Source organism: Ixodes scapularis, unplaced genomic scaffold (assembly GCF_016920785.2).
Source record: "Ixodes scapularis isolate PalLabHiFi unplaced genomic scaffold, ASM1692078v2 PGA_scaffold9__187_contigs__length_104089568, whole genome shotgun sequence".
NCBI classification, from domain to species: Eukaryota; Metazoa; Arthropoda; class Arachnida; order Ixodida; family Ixodidae; genus Ixodes; species Ixodes scapularis.
In genome coordinates this window covers 63,103,743-63,117,668 of record NW_024609884.1, presented here as the reverse complement: position 1 = coordinate 63,117,668, position 13,926 = coordinate 63,103,743, and the positions used below count along the sequence as shown (strand labels likewise).

The window sequence follows — 13,926 nt, the reverse complement described above, 5'->3', positions numbered from 1 at the left end:
GGAATTTTCTTGACTTCACAAAAGCTTCCGATGCAGTGAAGCATATTATTTTCGAGAATTTCATGACTATAAACATATAAATATAGGAAATTCCCTTAGTCATCGTAAAAAAAACTATTTATCTAGTCGTTTGCAATGAACAGCCATTGATTACGCAAATTCAAGTATGGGTAAAATAAAATATACAGTGTCTCGGTGGGGTTTATCCACGGCCCGCTCTTATTTTTAATTTACAATAGTGGCATTATAAAGATATCGCAAACACCAAATGTATTTTATATGCTAATGCCACAAGCACGTTTTTTTTCTGTTTTTTTTTTTCTGGAACAAGTTTAGAAGTACTTGAGCGCGAAACCAATACATGGCTTAAAAATCTATCGTGGCTAAGAGAAAACAAAGTTTAAATAAATGCATAAAAAATTGATGTAGTATTATTTTTTCGATCACAGAATAAATGCATTGAGCATTAAAATCAAATTTAATTTCAAAGCGAAGTTATCGAATAAATGAGCGCGTTCTGTTTCATGAAAATTTAAATTTATATTTTGGTGTCGACAGAGTAAGGCCGGATATCTCACGATCCATTAGGGTTTGTTTACCCTCAAGGTCATGCGACATTGCAAAGGGGATACGTAAAGGCCCGTTCACGCACTTGCGCTTGACTGCGACCGACTGAGACAAGACCGGTTTCTAAGCCTCTTGCGACGGCTTAGGACCGGATGAGCAGCAATGCAGCCGGTCGTAAGAAGTCACCAAAAGCTTAAAAACCAGTCTTGCCTCAGACGCTTGCAGTCGAGCGTAAGTGTGTGAACGGGCCGGGCCTTAAATCTAGAGACTTAAACATGTATTGCCCCATCGAGTAAAAACAAAAGTTATATTATACATTATTCGCAACTTTCACGGCCTATAGGGGCCGCTTTAGTTCCCATCTAAATGGCTGTCATCTGGCTGATCGTTGGAAAACAGCTGAACGAGGTTCGGTCTGTAACGTGTAAGTAATTCTAATTTTGTAAACTACAAGCGATATGAGAGTCTTACGTCATACTTCAGCGTCACGAAGGTGTAAGTAAGCACCTCTATTTTCCAGCCGATCATCCAGGCGCTAGGGAGCGCGACTCTCACACCGTGATGCTCACACCATCGCTGAAAGTTGCGACGAATTAATTTACGTCTTCGCTACAGCTTTCTTGTTTGGGGGAGCACAAGAAAGATAAATATAAAAATCCTAAGCACATGGTTTAAAAAGAAAAAAAAAAAAGGTCTTGCGCTTAGTCAAGAATGCACCGTGCCGAGGTCACTCTTCTCCGCTCTTGAGAAGACACAGGGTTTTAATTATTTAAAGTGCTATAAGAAAGGAATTAGCTTTAGTAGTTTATAATAAAATTATATTCGAACTTACTTCCTTTGGAAAGATCATGCGTACAATTTTCCGCCCATAAGCTACACAAATGGAGAAAAGCAAACTCAATGTCGTATATCATATGGAAATTAGATTATCGAATTCTCGACCTTTAAATGATCAGCGTGATATCACGAGTTTAACTGAAGGAAGCATGCCTGCGCAAGCCTTACATAAAAAAAAAAATAATGTGTATTATTTTGCTTTAAATGGTTACGGGTTGGTTTTTCGTGCGCTTTTAGCAAGTTTAGGGGAAAAATGTTTTTGATGTGCAGATGGCTGGCTGACTTACAGTGTGAGGTGTCATTGCGTGCTATTTGGCTGCGTGGTGCCATTTTCTGTGCCGTATTTGTGCAAGCTTAAAGGTACCATGAAATTATTTTTTTTAATGCAAAAGCATTAACTGTCTCATGGAGCGAAGCCGGCGTTGTCTGTAGCAGCGGAACGAACAATACATTTCCATTGGCTGCGACGCGTCATGTGCCTCTCAAGGTAAAACTGGACGCGCCTCTGAAATAAAACAAAAACAAAAGCACAGCAACGCAGATGCTTCGTCACAGAAGCCGTGAGTCAGGCGCGCCTGCGCAGTGGGGGATCGTGATTTCACCGCAGGAGCGGCTTGAGCAAAAGGAAGACGTGGCGCGCTGCCTCCGGCTTTGACGGTGCGATACAACCCTGGTGACCGCTGACCTTGGCGCTTAAAGGGACCATGAAATGATTTTAAAATCGAATTTCATCCACCGCACGTCGTAAAAGGTGTGAAAAGGAACACAAAAACACAAGACTAGGGAGCCAAAAAAAATTATTTGCTATAGAACTTTTAAAAGAAAACTGGACTCTTTTGCGACTTCTTTCCTTCGAAAGCTCTGCCTTTTCACTACGATGCATACGCAGAATCGGTGCACGTCAGCCGAATCCACATCGCCTATTGGGTAAGAGCCTACCTCACCAGCACCGCGATCGTAAACAATAAATAGCCGGCGAATGTTTCCTAAAAGTTTTGTTAAATAATATTCAGATCCACATTTTGTAGCATAATTAGAGATGTGTGGCGAAAATTGCCAAATTTGATAATGCTGAGAGCCGAGCGCCATCTATCGTGTGGTAAACGAAGCAACTACTGCGCGTGCGCAGTAGGGCAGGGCCAAGTTCAGAATGGTTATTTCCTTTGGTTTCCTTCCTCTCAAAACTCTGACTGACTGAACGTTTATTTTTCTACGTGTTCATCTCGCGCGTGCCGACTTCAAGCAGCAAGAAAGAAATGTACTTAAAACAAACCACGACGAACAAGAACGCTGGATCCACAAACACCCGAGAAGAGCGACAACAGCCGCGAATCCCGCTCCGACGAAACTCTCAGAATATAGGCCTAGCAGGCACTCCGACTCGGCGCAGCGTTGCTTCGTCGCAAGACCGTCTGCCTACGACCGGCTGGCGTACTGAATGGAATATGCCCGCGCTACCCTTGTGGACCCTTCCGTATTATAGTTTGATCGCTGACCTCAATTTTAGGTTAAGAGGTGAGGTCAATCTCTTCCCCTTGTTTTCCGAGGCAGTGTTGACGAACACTCGTCGAAAAGGGACCCTCGTCGATCCTCTCCTTGTTTTGTGTGATATAGAGCTGAAATAAACGCTGTATGGATTACCTTCGTAGCACGGTATGTACACTTTGTTATTGGTATGCCATTTTTATTCTGACAGACTGCACGTCACTGTCGAGCTGTAACAGTTCGTGGGAGGTATACGTGCAATACCGGTCCAACCTTTCTTTGCCGAGTGTCGCGTCAGTATCGAGTTGCAATTGTAAAAGATCGGTCCCGAAGCGCTTACCAACAGCGCGAATACAGCACTTCATCAAACGCGCGCGTCCGCTCCGAGTGTGAACAGATATTTACGTGGCTCTTGCTGACAGTTCAAACGTATCTTTTTTAACGTCGGCTCGCTCCTGCATCTCCGAGACCGCGAAAAACGCCGCGGCAAATTGTTCCCATCTGCACTTCCCAACAGGCATACCGGCGTATGGGACTAGTCCCATGCTGTCGCTGTAGCGCAACGTATCTCATTGAATTTCGTTCAGCTGCGATGCGGCGATGAGAGGCGCCGATTCAGAAAATACGTCGGTGACATCGGCGCAGTAAAACCCACCGGCGCACCCCAACTCGCTAACGCTCCCATCTCCTACTGCAGAGAGAACTTCCGGTTCCGGAAACATCGTACGTCACGGCTTGTTTTGCGGTCAAGAAAAAGTCGATATTTCATTAATTTTTTGTGTAGAAGTTAATAAACCGAGACGAAAACGGATGCCTGTTCGGCATTCAGTGAACATTGACGGTTTATTGTAAAAGTTATGTGGAAAAAGTAAAAAAGTCATTTCATGGTCCCTTTAACGCCAAGGTCAGCGCTATGCTTGTCGCGCTCCGCTGCATGTGTGAACAGGCATTTATGCTTTCGCATTCCTACACGTAAAGGAGTATCCACAGGAAGGAGAAGTCCGCGAACAGATATCGTGACGTCAACAACCCGAGAAACTCCGTCCTCCGCTCCGCTGCACACCTGCGAGCTTTCGTGATGAGAGAACGAAGCCTCCGTGCCTCTGCCACGGAGTAGGACGACGCTGCGAGGCGCCAAAAAGGGATGACGTATAGGAACCGTGCGCATCTAATTCAAGCCCCGACCAGGGCGCCCCTAGCAGCAAACGGGTCCATTGTATCGGGGAGCTTCTGCCAGTCGCTGCGTTGGTTGTGCGTTGAAGTTGGTTAGCGCTGTAATTTCTGAGATGGCTATTCCGCACCAAGAAAGCCACAACAATTGCTGCGTGGTCGGCTGCAACAGTACGTCGAAGATCGCGCACTGCACGTAGTACTACATCGTCCCTTCGAAGCCGTACGAGGCGGAGTACTGCGCGATCTGGGTGCGACTTGTGCGTCCATACAGGTTAGTGGCGTTTCTCACTTTCCAGCTCGCGCTTTGTTTAAGCTGCTGACGAATAATACAATTAACCTTTTTTCTATTCTAGCGACGATGCAACAGTATCGACACCGACGGCAAACTCTAAACTATGCAGCAAATACTTCACCGGAGTCGAGAAGCGGAATGCGGTCGCCCACCTAAGCCTACCCTTGGATGTTTCCATCAGCCTACAGTGGGAATCGCGGAACGGCGCGAAAAAAATCGCCCACTTATTGTCAAGCTGATTCAGAAATAAACGTACATAATTACTACAGTCGACTCAACGCCAACTACATTTTTTTGCGGGCGCGCTTAATTTTGTTAGCGGAGTACGGCGCTCCGTGACATCCACTTGTCCGTCGAAACGGACCTCCTTCACGTCGTACACGCGGCCAGATTCACGGAGTTTTCCCTTCTTTATATTAGTACCACGGAAGAAGCTTTCTGGATTCGAAACCGCCTTAAACCCCGTCGTAATCACCCCGGGAACACTGTCCGCTGTGCTGCTTATCGCCATTGCTTCGCCCCGATGATCCTGCACCGGCTACCGAGGAAGCTTTCCGGATTCGTAATCGCCCACTGTCCTCTGTGGTCTTCGTTGCTATTACTTCCCGATGATTCTGCGCCGACGGCACCGGCTACCGAAGGAACCTTCCGAATTCGTAACTGCCTTAAATTCCTTCGTAATCACGACGGGGACACTGCCCGCAGTGCTGTTTGTCGCCATTGCTCCCCGATGCTCCTGCGGCGGCTACCGCTAGGTCGCGGCGAACAATAGGCGACCGCCGCGACACGGCCGGCTTGCTCGCTTCCTATATCTCACGTGATGCGCGCTCCCCCGAGGAAAGTGGCGGATTTCTCCTTCTCCCTCCTTAGCATTAATCCTCAACCCAAAAGTGAAACCAGAAATTACGTGGTCATGGCGTGCTTGGCCACAGGAGGCGATGACTCCAAGCTTGCACCGCGCTTTTTAAACACACCATGAAACTTGTCACTCTCAAGAGATGATAAGTGCCGTCACGGCACTCATTGGCCACGAATACAAATTTAAATATTCGTCGACGGATTGATTGTTGACGAGCTCATATGTCCGTGCTAAGGAGTGGTCGTGTCCAGTGCGTGAGCTGGGTTCGGCTGACGCGCTTGGGCACCGCGGATGCAGCACAGCGAAAAGGCGAACAGCTTTCGAAGGTGATGAAAAACAGCCTCAGAAAAACAGGGACGAAGAACGAGTAAAGACTGGACAACGCCTGACTCGTAACTGAAGTTTATTGAAAAAAAAGTGATCAAAGAAACTTGTTATACTCGGCGACAACTTTTCTTGGCAATGCAGTGGAAGGTACGTCCCGCGTCCCCTCTCCCATTTTGAGTGTACGCAGGCTCTCCTCCTCCCCCATTTCCGGGGAGAGGAGGAGAGCCTGCGTACACTCAAAATGGGAGAGGGGACGCGGGACGTACCTTCCACTGCATTGCCAAGAAAAGTTGTCGCCGAGTATTCGCAACTCCAGCGCGCCGCTCGCCCTCCCGCGGACGAACGGAGAACCAGAGGAGCGGGGACGGCAGCGGCGGCGGCGTCGCGGAAACGATTGCAGGGAGTGTTGGCCTTGGTGCGTGAAGCCGTTTTAACGAAAAAAGTGAGCGCGCTAAAAAAGGAATTCTTGTGCTCCACCTTGCAGTAGCCTTGCACGAGGGACCGGGATGTCTAATTTCATTAGGGACTTTTCGTGTATCGCATACGCTGCGGATTTCTGGTCGTTTGCATGGCCGCGAGCTCAATCTGTGCTCAACGTGACGGCGGCAAAAGCTCCCGCTAGTAATAAGTCTATTCTTTGGCTAAGTAGGAAAAGACTCGTCGCGCAACGGCATGTCGAGCAAAACAAATCGGGAATGTGTTCGCGTTTTAAGGCCGTTACAAGAACATGACCATTTATTCCAAGCACTTTAAAAATACAGAATACCCGTACATGCTTTCAGGTAATTACAAAGCAAATAAAGAAATGCTCGAAGCAACTTAAGCGCATCTGTGTTAGCCAGCCGTTCGTGACGAGAGCTTAAAACGCGAGTTTTGGCCAGAGGGACCGCAATGTTGCAAATAAAATGGTACAAAAAAAGTACGGTATATTAAAATATTTATCCTTGATAGAGCAATAAATAAAACCCCTAAACACGCCGATTATGTTAAAAGGAAGTTTTTGAAACTTTAGTTGGACGTACAGCGCACTGACGTTCAACCGGCGCTACCAACTTTCACGAGCGGCTTGATACCAGAGCTGTGCAACTTATTAATGACTTTAAAAAGAAGAAAAAAAAACGTAATCGGGGTTTCCTTGGCTTTACTTCAAAACCTCGGTGTTTTTTTTTTTTTTTTTTTTTTGTTCTGTTTTTCTGTACTTTATGATGCGTACTTTAGCCGCTTTATGTCTTATATTGCGCCGTCATCAAGCCTCCCAAAAAAGTTGGGGCCGTCAGTTTGACGTCAGTGGGCTGCACGGCGAACTGAAGTTTTCGAGTGTCGTATATGGGACAAGGGGTGTAAGAACTACAACATTACTTTTATTTTTTTAGAGTGATGATCATGGCAACGCTCCTGGCGCGCACTGAAAATTGTGCTTCAAAGGCGCAGCGCAAGCTTGTGGTTGTGATGCTACACCGCCCGGTAGCCTGCAGTCACAAACTTTTTATCAATAACCATAGAGCAATTTGATCACGTGTTGCAATACATTAAAACCGAGACGGTGAGCAGCGAGTTGTGAGGCTGTGACGCGAAGACACCAATACCGTATTTTCCGGGCTATAGACCGCGGACTATACATGTTTAAAAGTTGAAATTTCTGGCTGTGCGGACTATCTACGCGTGCGGACTATACAGGAATTATGTTTTTCAATATCGTTGATTATGACGAGACGAATTCTGTGAACGAAAGTGTATGTTAATGATGATTTATGCACATTATAGGCTTTATTGTGAGCTAAAAAGCAGACATTTGTAAACGTGTGCCGTCTATGAGAAGATTTTCGTGTCGACTAAGCACCAGGTGCGGACTATGCACCGGGTGCGGGCTATGCACCGGGTGCGGGCTATCTAAGTAAAATCTTTTATTTTTGACCCCAAATTTCCCCCTGCGGACTATACACCGGGTGGGGACTATGGTCCGGAAAATACGGTACTGTGAACGCTGCTCTTCCGAAGCTTGACGGTCACCGTTCGCGGCTCTCTTTTTAGGGCACTAATGGCTAGGCAAAGCGCGAGCACATCTTCATCACCCTCAAAAATATCCTGCCACAAACAGTAACATGGCCGGTGCCTAAAATGCGCTCGCTCACCACAAATCGTCGCAATTTGAGGTTTCTGCAACTTCTAAATAACAGCATGCTCGTTTTCCTAACGTGCATCAGCATCTCGGTCACCTCTAATATGATCCCCCCCCCCCCTCCCCCCCTATACCGCTTCGCATTTGTAGACAAATGAATCATTTTTAGCGCGATGAACAGCGCCAGCAAGCAGGCACACGGGATATCCTGGAGAATCTATCCTCGTCTCTTCCGCCATCTTGGAACTACCGCCCCGCCACCTATAGGGCGTTGGAGTTGCGAATAGAAAGATAACACAGATACAGATTAAAAACACACGCCCGCCAGGCGACCAGATGTGCAGATGCATCGCTTCAAAACTTCACACTCATGTTGGATTGCAGATAGAGTACCTCCCTCTCAGAGAGCGCCACCGATGGCTCACTGACACATCTGTCTGCCATCGAAGAGATTATGAAAGCTTCGATTATCTCTCGAGTCATTTTCAGTGCCCAAAGAAGCACAAAACCCCGTTTGTGACTTGCACAACGGGTGTCGTCTACCGAATACCCCTATCTTGTGGAAGATCTTATGTCGGTCAGACAGGAAGGTGTTTAAACGACAGGCTGAGAGAGCACCCGTACTCCTTGAAAGCAACGGTAGGGGGGCTTCTACCGCTAAATTGCAGAGATTGTTCCTGTCTCCCCTCTTTTGCTGACGTAACTGTCGTGGGCAGACACAGGGAAAAAATGACTGGAGAGATAATCAAAGCTTTCATAATCTCTTCGATGGCAGACAGATGTGTCAGTGAGCCATCGGCGGCGCTCTCTGAGAGGGAGGTACTCTATCTGCAATCCAACATGAGTGTGAAGTTTTGAAGTGATGCATCTGCACATCTGGTCGCCTGGCGGGCGTGTGTTTTTAATCTGTATGTCTGTTATCTTTCTAACAAGTTTCTTTCATCACTTTTCTTTCAATAAACTTCAGTTACGAGTCAGCCGTTGTCCTCTCTATACTCGTTCTTCGTCCCTGTTTTTCTGAGGCTGTTTTTCATCATGTTCAACTCTTACCAACTGGCCCAAATCACCACCCTACTTCAGCTTTCGAAGGAAAGGAGGTAAGAAATAATCGTTCAAACTTTCGTGCCGAGAAGCAGGCTTTTTACTTTATATCCCCTTTCTTTGGCTCCCTTACGATATGCGATTAGTAAAATCCCAATCTAAAATAATTTATCTCGGCCCAAAATTAATTTCATGGTCCCTTTAAACAGATGGATGATATGGTGTGTTGTCGCTTCATAAGAAACTCCCTCGTTTTTATTTTCTCGGTTTTGTCTTTTTATGCCCTGCTTTTTTTTACAGCGATACAGCGATAGCTGCTATACTTTGTTTCAGCTTCGGTCCGAGCGCGGCCGATGTTATGAGCCAAAGGGCCAATCGAACAGCGCAAAAAGCGCACCGTCATGGTGGGCTCTCTGCGCTTGATAGAACTATACTTCGTTTCAGGTTCGGTCCGAGCGCGGCCGATGTTATGAGCCGAAGGGCCAATCCAACAGCGAAAGAGGCACAACGTCATGGCGTGCTCTCTGCAGTTGATAGGACCAGCTGGTATTCGCCGTCTCTCTCTGCGTGCTCCACCGCCGGCTATGTCTATCAAGCGCAGAGAGCACGCCATGACGCTGCGCTTTTTGCGGTGTTTGATTGGCCCTTCGGCTCATAACATCGGCCGCGCTCGGACCGAAGCTGAAACGAAGTATAGCCGGCGGAGGAGCGCGCACAGAGAGACGGCGAATAGCGGCTGGTCCTATCAACTGCAGAGAGCATGCCATGACGTTGTGCCTCTTTCGCTGTTTGATTGGCCATTCGGCTCATAACATTGGCCGCGCTCGGACCGAAGCTGAAACGAAGTATAGTGGGACCCATCGCGGACTCGCGCCGTCGACCGCGCTCCATAATGACGCGGACCATTTTCGGCACTCCGCCAAAATATACAACGGGCCGCTGATAACAAGATAGCAAGCAAGCTAGATAACATGCATGGACATGCGTGGTAGCAAGATAACATGCATGGTCAGTAAAACGGTCCTTGCCGGGCAATCTGGCAGTGTATATAGGAAGGTGCCGATGTGACCCAAAATTAGGACAAACAACAATTCTCGGGAGATTCGCAGATAAAACTGCCTTAGAATTTTACTATGCAATCTGTGTCAGAAAGCAAGGGGAAAGCAAGTGCTTTAGTGCCTCGTCCATGCACCTGACAGATACAGTTTTATTTTCAAAACTAATTGCCATAAAGATGATATTACTATAGTGTGTATTTGTTTCAATAAACCTTCATTTGAGAGTTCAACGTCTCGTCTACTTCTTTGTCCGTTTCTTCGACGCTTTTCGCTTAGCACGCGCGACTATTTAAACCGAAGTGACGTACAAAAACAGCCTCCACTCTTACGCAAACAGCCGAAATGCTCTCTACTTAATAAACCCTCATTGATTCCAAAATGCTATGGAATGTTTATCCGGTGTGTCACTCCATTTTAAATGAAATACATATGCGGACTCTATGGTGCGCGCTGGCACCTTTACCGTTCATTCAGTCTATCTGCTCCGAAATGACACCCTCAGCGGTTCCGACGTCACACATCAGCTGTCGCTGTGTTTCGCCTTACGGGTTGCGGAAGTGTTTACGATTTCATTGTTGATGTGCATTCTGTTTTAAATGGGATAGCATGTATGAACGAAACCTATAGCTGTGCATTTTTGTGTTCGCTCTCTGTTTGTAACCAACGAAACGATTGCGCACTAGCGGGAGAATGATAAGGCGATAAAAGAGAGATCAATATTCCGAACGTCTCCCAAGGGGAATCAGACCTATAGGGTAGCTCCCGAGTTTGAGCAGCGCACCTAGCGAGCAAAATCTAATATTTTTAGGGAGCGTTTCGGTTGCGCTTTTTCCCGTTGCTCGCGGACGCTAAGCTAACAATATTGAATTGGCGGAAACAATGTTTAGGAAAAAATGGCAGGAAGAATAAAGTAGCTAAAGAAAGTCACTCTTATCATTTTGATAGGACAGCGCGAGCTGCGTTATTCTTTTGTTTATTTGAAGCTTTTTTAGTGCTATTAGGCGCTCTCTCACCGCGCGTGAACAGACGCTGACATGAGCATGTAAACAACCGCGTGAACCGTGTAGTTTCGAATGCTGCAATGGCGCTTTATGTTCGATGAAAGCATTACATGAGCGCGCCTTACGGGCACGCTAGCGCCCCCTTGCCGAGAGAAACAGGCCTATGGCCCCAAGATGGGGAGCGCGTTTCTCAACCACTGCTCCGAGGGAAGACTTGTGAAGTAGTGGTTATTAAATGCGATAACATTTCATTCGCGAACTGACACCGCGGAACATTCCAGTAGAACAAGCAGGTAGCTTCGACTTTTATGTTTATGTATGTATGTATGAGTATGTGGGGGGGGGGGGGGGGGGGGACTAGGGCCTCGTCAAGCTGCAGTAGCAGCTTTTTGCCCTCCTTTCCACCTTTTTTCGTTTTGTAATGAAAAAAGGAAAATAAATTATTATTATTATTATTATTATTATTATTATTATTATTATTATTATTATTATTATTATTATTATTATTATTATTATTATGTGCATAAAGAGAGAAATGTTAGTCGCAATAATGCAACAAAAAAATTAGAAAACGTCGTTGGTTAGTTACGGAAGGTTCATGGACGTCGTCGAAAAATATTCCTAAAATTTCCCCAGCAGTTCCTAACCAATTTAATTTTAAAAAGAAGGATTATGTGACCTTCGTCTTCCAAATCCCAAAATGCATGAAATGCAGTATTCAAGAAGCTATCGTTTAAACTTGTTTAGAATAAATTAAACAGTCGTTTCGGAAAGTGAAGAACATACTGCTCATTAATTTCTCCAAAAACTTAGTACAAACATCGATGTCACGTGACTTGACGAAACTAGGATTGATGTCACTCGATACCAAGACAGTAACACCATGACGTCACGGTGCCACGCGACATGACATCCCATAACGTCAGGTCGCGTGACTTCAATATAGGGTTGAAATTGACGTCACGATGTCAGGTCGTGGTGTCACTTGACACCATCTCACATAACTTGGCCACGTGTCGTCATTTCCCCGCTAAATTTAGCGGGGAAATTCACGTTGCGGTATCAAGTCGGGGTGCACGTAATATCGTGACGTCACATGACGTGGTCACTTCGGGTGACGTGACGTCTATTTCCCCGCTACATTTAGGGGAGAAATTAGCGTTACCGTGTCGAGTCGTGCTGTCACGTGATACCACGACGCCACAAAACGTGGTCACGTGACGTGACATAATGTCAGGTCACGTGACCGTCTATCTTCCCCGCTAAATATAGCGGGGAAATCGACGTGACATCTCGGAGTCAAGTTGGGGTTTTACGAGATGCTCTGATGTTACGTGACGTCGATTCTCCCGCTAAATTTAGTTTAGAAATGCACGGACGGTCGGAAGAACAAAATTTTCGGATAAGGGCAACGTTACTACAACCACTCAGTTGGGAAACTGCCATAGAGCCTGCTCTGAAAAAGTGGCACCGATCCGTACTCGAGAACCGGTCTAATGGCGATCGCAACGCCGCTATTTCTCCCGCAGCGGCCACTCAAGGAACTGCACGGCTGCTTGAATTGGTTCGGGAGTATCGCATTCGATAGCGTCCGCTGTGACCGTTATATTTTGGCTTTAATCGGCCATTTTGGCGTCGAAACATATGTGGTAGAAGGGAGTTGGAAGTTCGATCAACAACCCAAACCCAAAACAAAACAAAAAAAGAACAAAAAAAAAAAAAAAAACGCGCTGAAGTTTTTTGAGACAGGCGGGCAGAAACCGGTGACAGTGGGAAACAAAGTGGGCTTTGCTTTGCATCAGCCGCTTGGGCAGTCTCGGGTTGCGTACGTGTGATTTTTAACACTCTGATTGACGTACATTTTCAAAACGGCCAGTTCAATGATCGAAGCCAATTGCTTCGAGTGAAGATTCAATACAACCTTCGACGGGGACGGAAATACCCAGACACGATTCATGGGGAGTACAGAAAAGCGCACTCACACGTTGGCAAACGATGTGTAGTACACGCCAGAAAACGAGTAGCAGCGCTTTGTTGGCAGATTGACAATTGTTACCTGCAATGAACATTAAAGCCCTCAGCTTGATCACCGGATACAGTTCGCTTTACCGTCGTTAGAAAAAAACGAAGACCCAAACTTACTTTTAATGGAGGGATCCGGTATCCGTGCCACAAGGGTCCGTCCTCGCTCTCCACGAACCCTCGAATAACGGTGTGCGAAGTCTGGTCGCTTGTGTCGTTCACGAAGGCGGACAGCTTCACGCGGGCCACAGCGCATCGCCGCCCGCAGCCCCGGTGTTTCAGAGGGATATGGCATTTAGACAAGCCCACTTTGGCTGGCCCGCTTGTTTCGTCTGAAAATTGATCTTTCTTAAGCATTCAAACTACCGTCGCACTACGAAAAGTCTGTGGTGGTTTGATTTGGCAAATACTGTATTACGTCGTAAATTTTATCATCGCGTTTCTTCTTGTTCTCTTGCCAAATACTGCATTACGTTGTCAATTTATCATCGCGTTTTTTCCTTTAGGATTACATCTTAAATACCACTTCCGTCATAAATCTGTCATCGCGCACAACACAGCAGGCCGAGGCAGGTTCTCCCAAAATGCGTCTTTCCATTTCTTCATTCCCGGTATTGCTGTAGATGGGAATCCCCCATTGGAAAAAAACAATAGACGACAACAATGCTTTATAATGACATTGCTATTCAATTCTTGGAGAGGACCCTTACCAATGTTTGTTTACGATTTCGTTTTGTAAGCCACAAGTTGAGGGTGAGTTTGTTCATTCTCACCACGTCCTTGATAGAGAATGAGCCGGAGGCGGCAACGTCCGGTGGACCTCGTGCCACAGGCCAAAGGTACGGTGGTCACAAACTTCACAGTCACAGCACCACCGCCTCGCACAAGTGTAACTGCATTTTGTCGAGCCTGAAAGAATCAATTTTACGCGCGAATCATCAGAACTCCTGTAACGTTGTGCCAGTCGTGTTTTCGTTTGGTTAGCTTAGCTTCGGTTCGGTGGGGTTAGGTTAGGTACAATTATATTAGGATGAGTTATAACTTTTAAGTAAAAGTGAATTAGGTCATATTAGCAAGAAAAAGGTTTGTGTTCTTAAAGCCAAAAGTAGACTGCAAGCCTAAAACAACAAAAAAAATGGCAAAAA

At 46.3% G+C, this 13,926-nt stretch overlaps 1 protein-coding gene across 1 annotated transcript in view; it reads right to left on the bottom strand.

Moving 5' to 3' along the window:
- LOC8050709 (von Willebrand factor D and EGF domain-containing protein) overlaps positions 1-13,926 on the bottom strand; it is a 148,979-nt gene that overhangs the window by 121,282 nt on the left and 13,771 nt on the right. The window contains exons 4-6 of the mRNA XM_040220802.2: positions 13,555-13,690; positions 12,902-13,113; positions 12,742-12,815 (exon numbers count right to left, since the gene is read on the bottom strand). Of these exons, the coding sequence (XP_040076736.1) occupies positions 12,742-12,815; positions 12,902-13,113; positions 13,555-13,690 (422 nt within the window). The remainder of the gene's footprint in view (positions 1-12,741; positions 12,816-12,901; positions 13,114-13,554; positions 13,691-13,926) is intronic.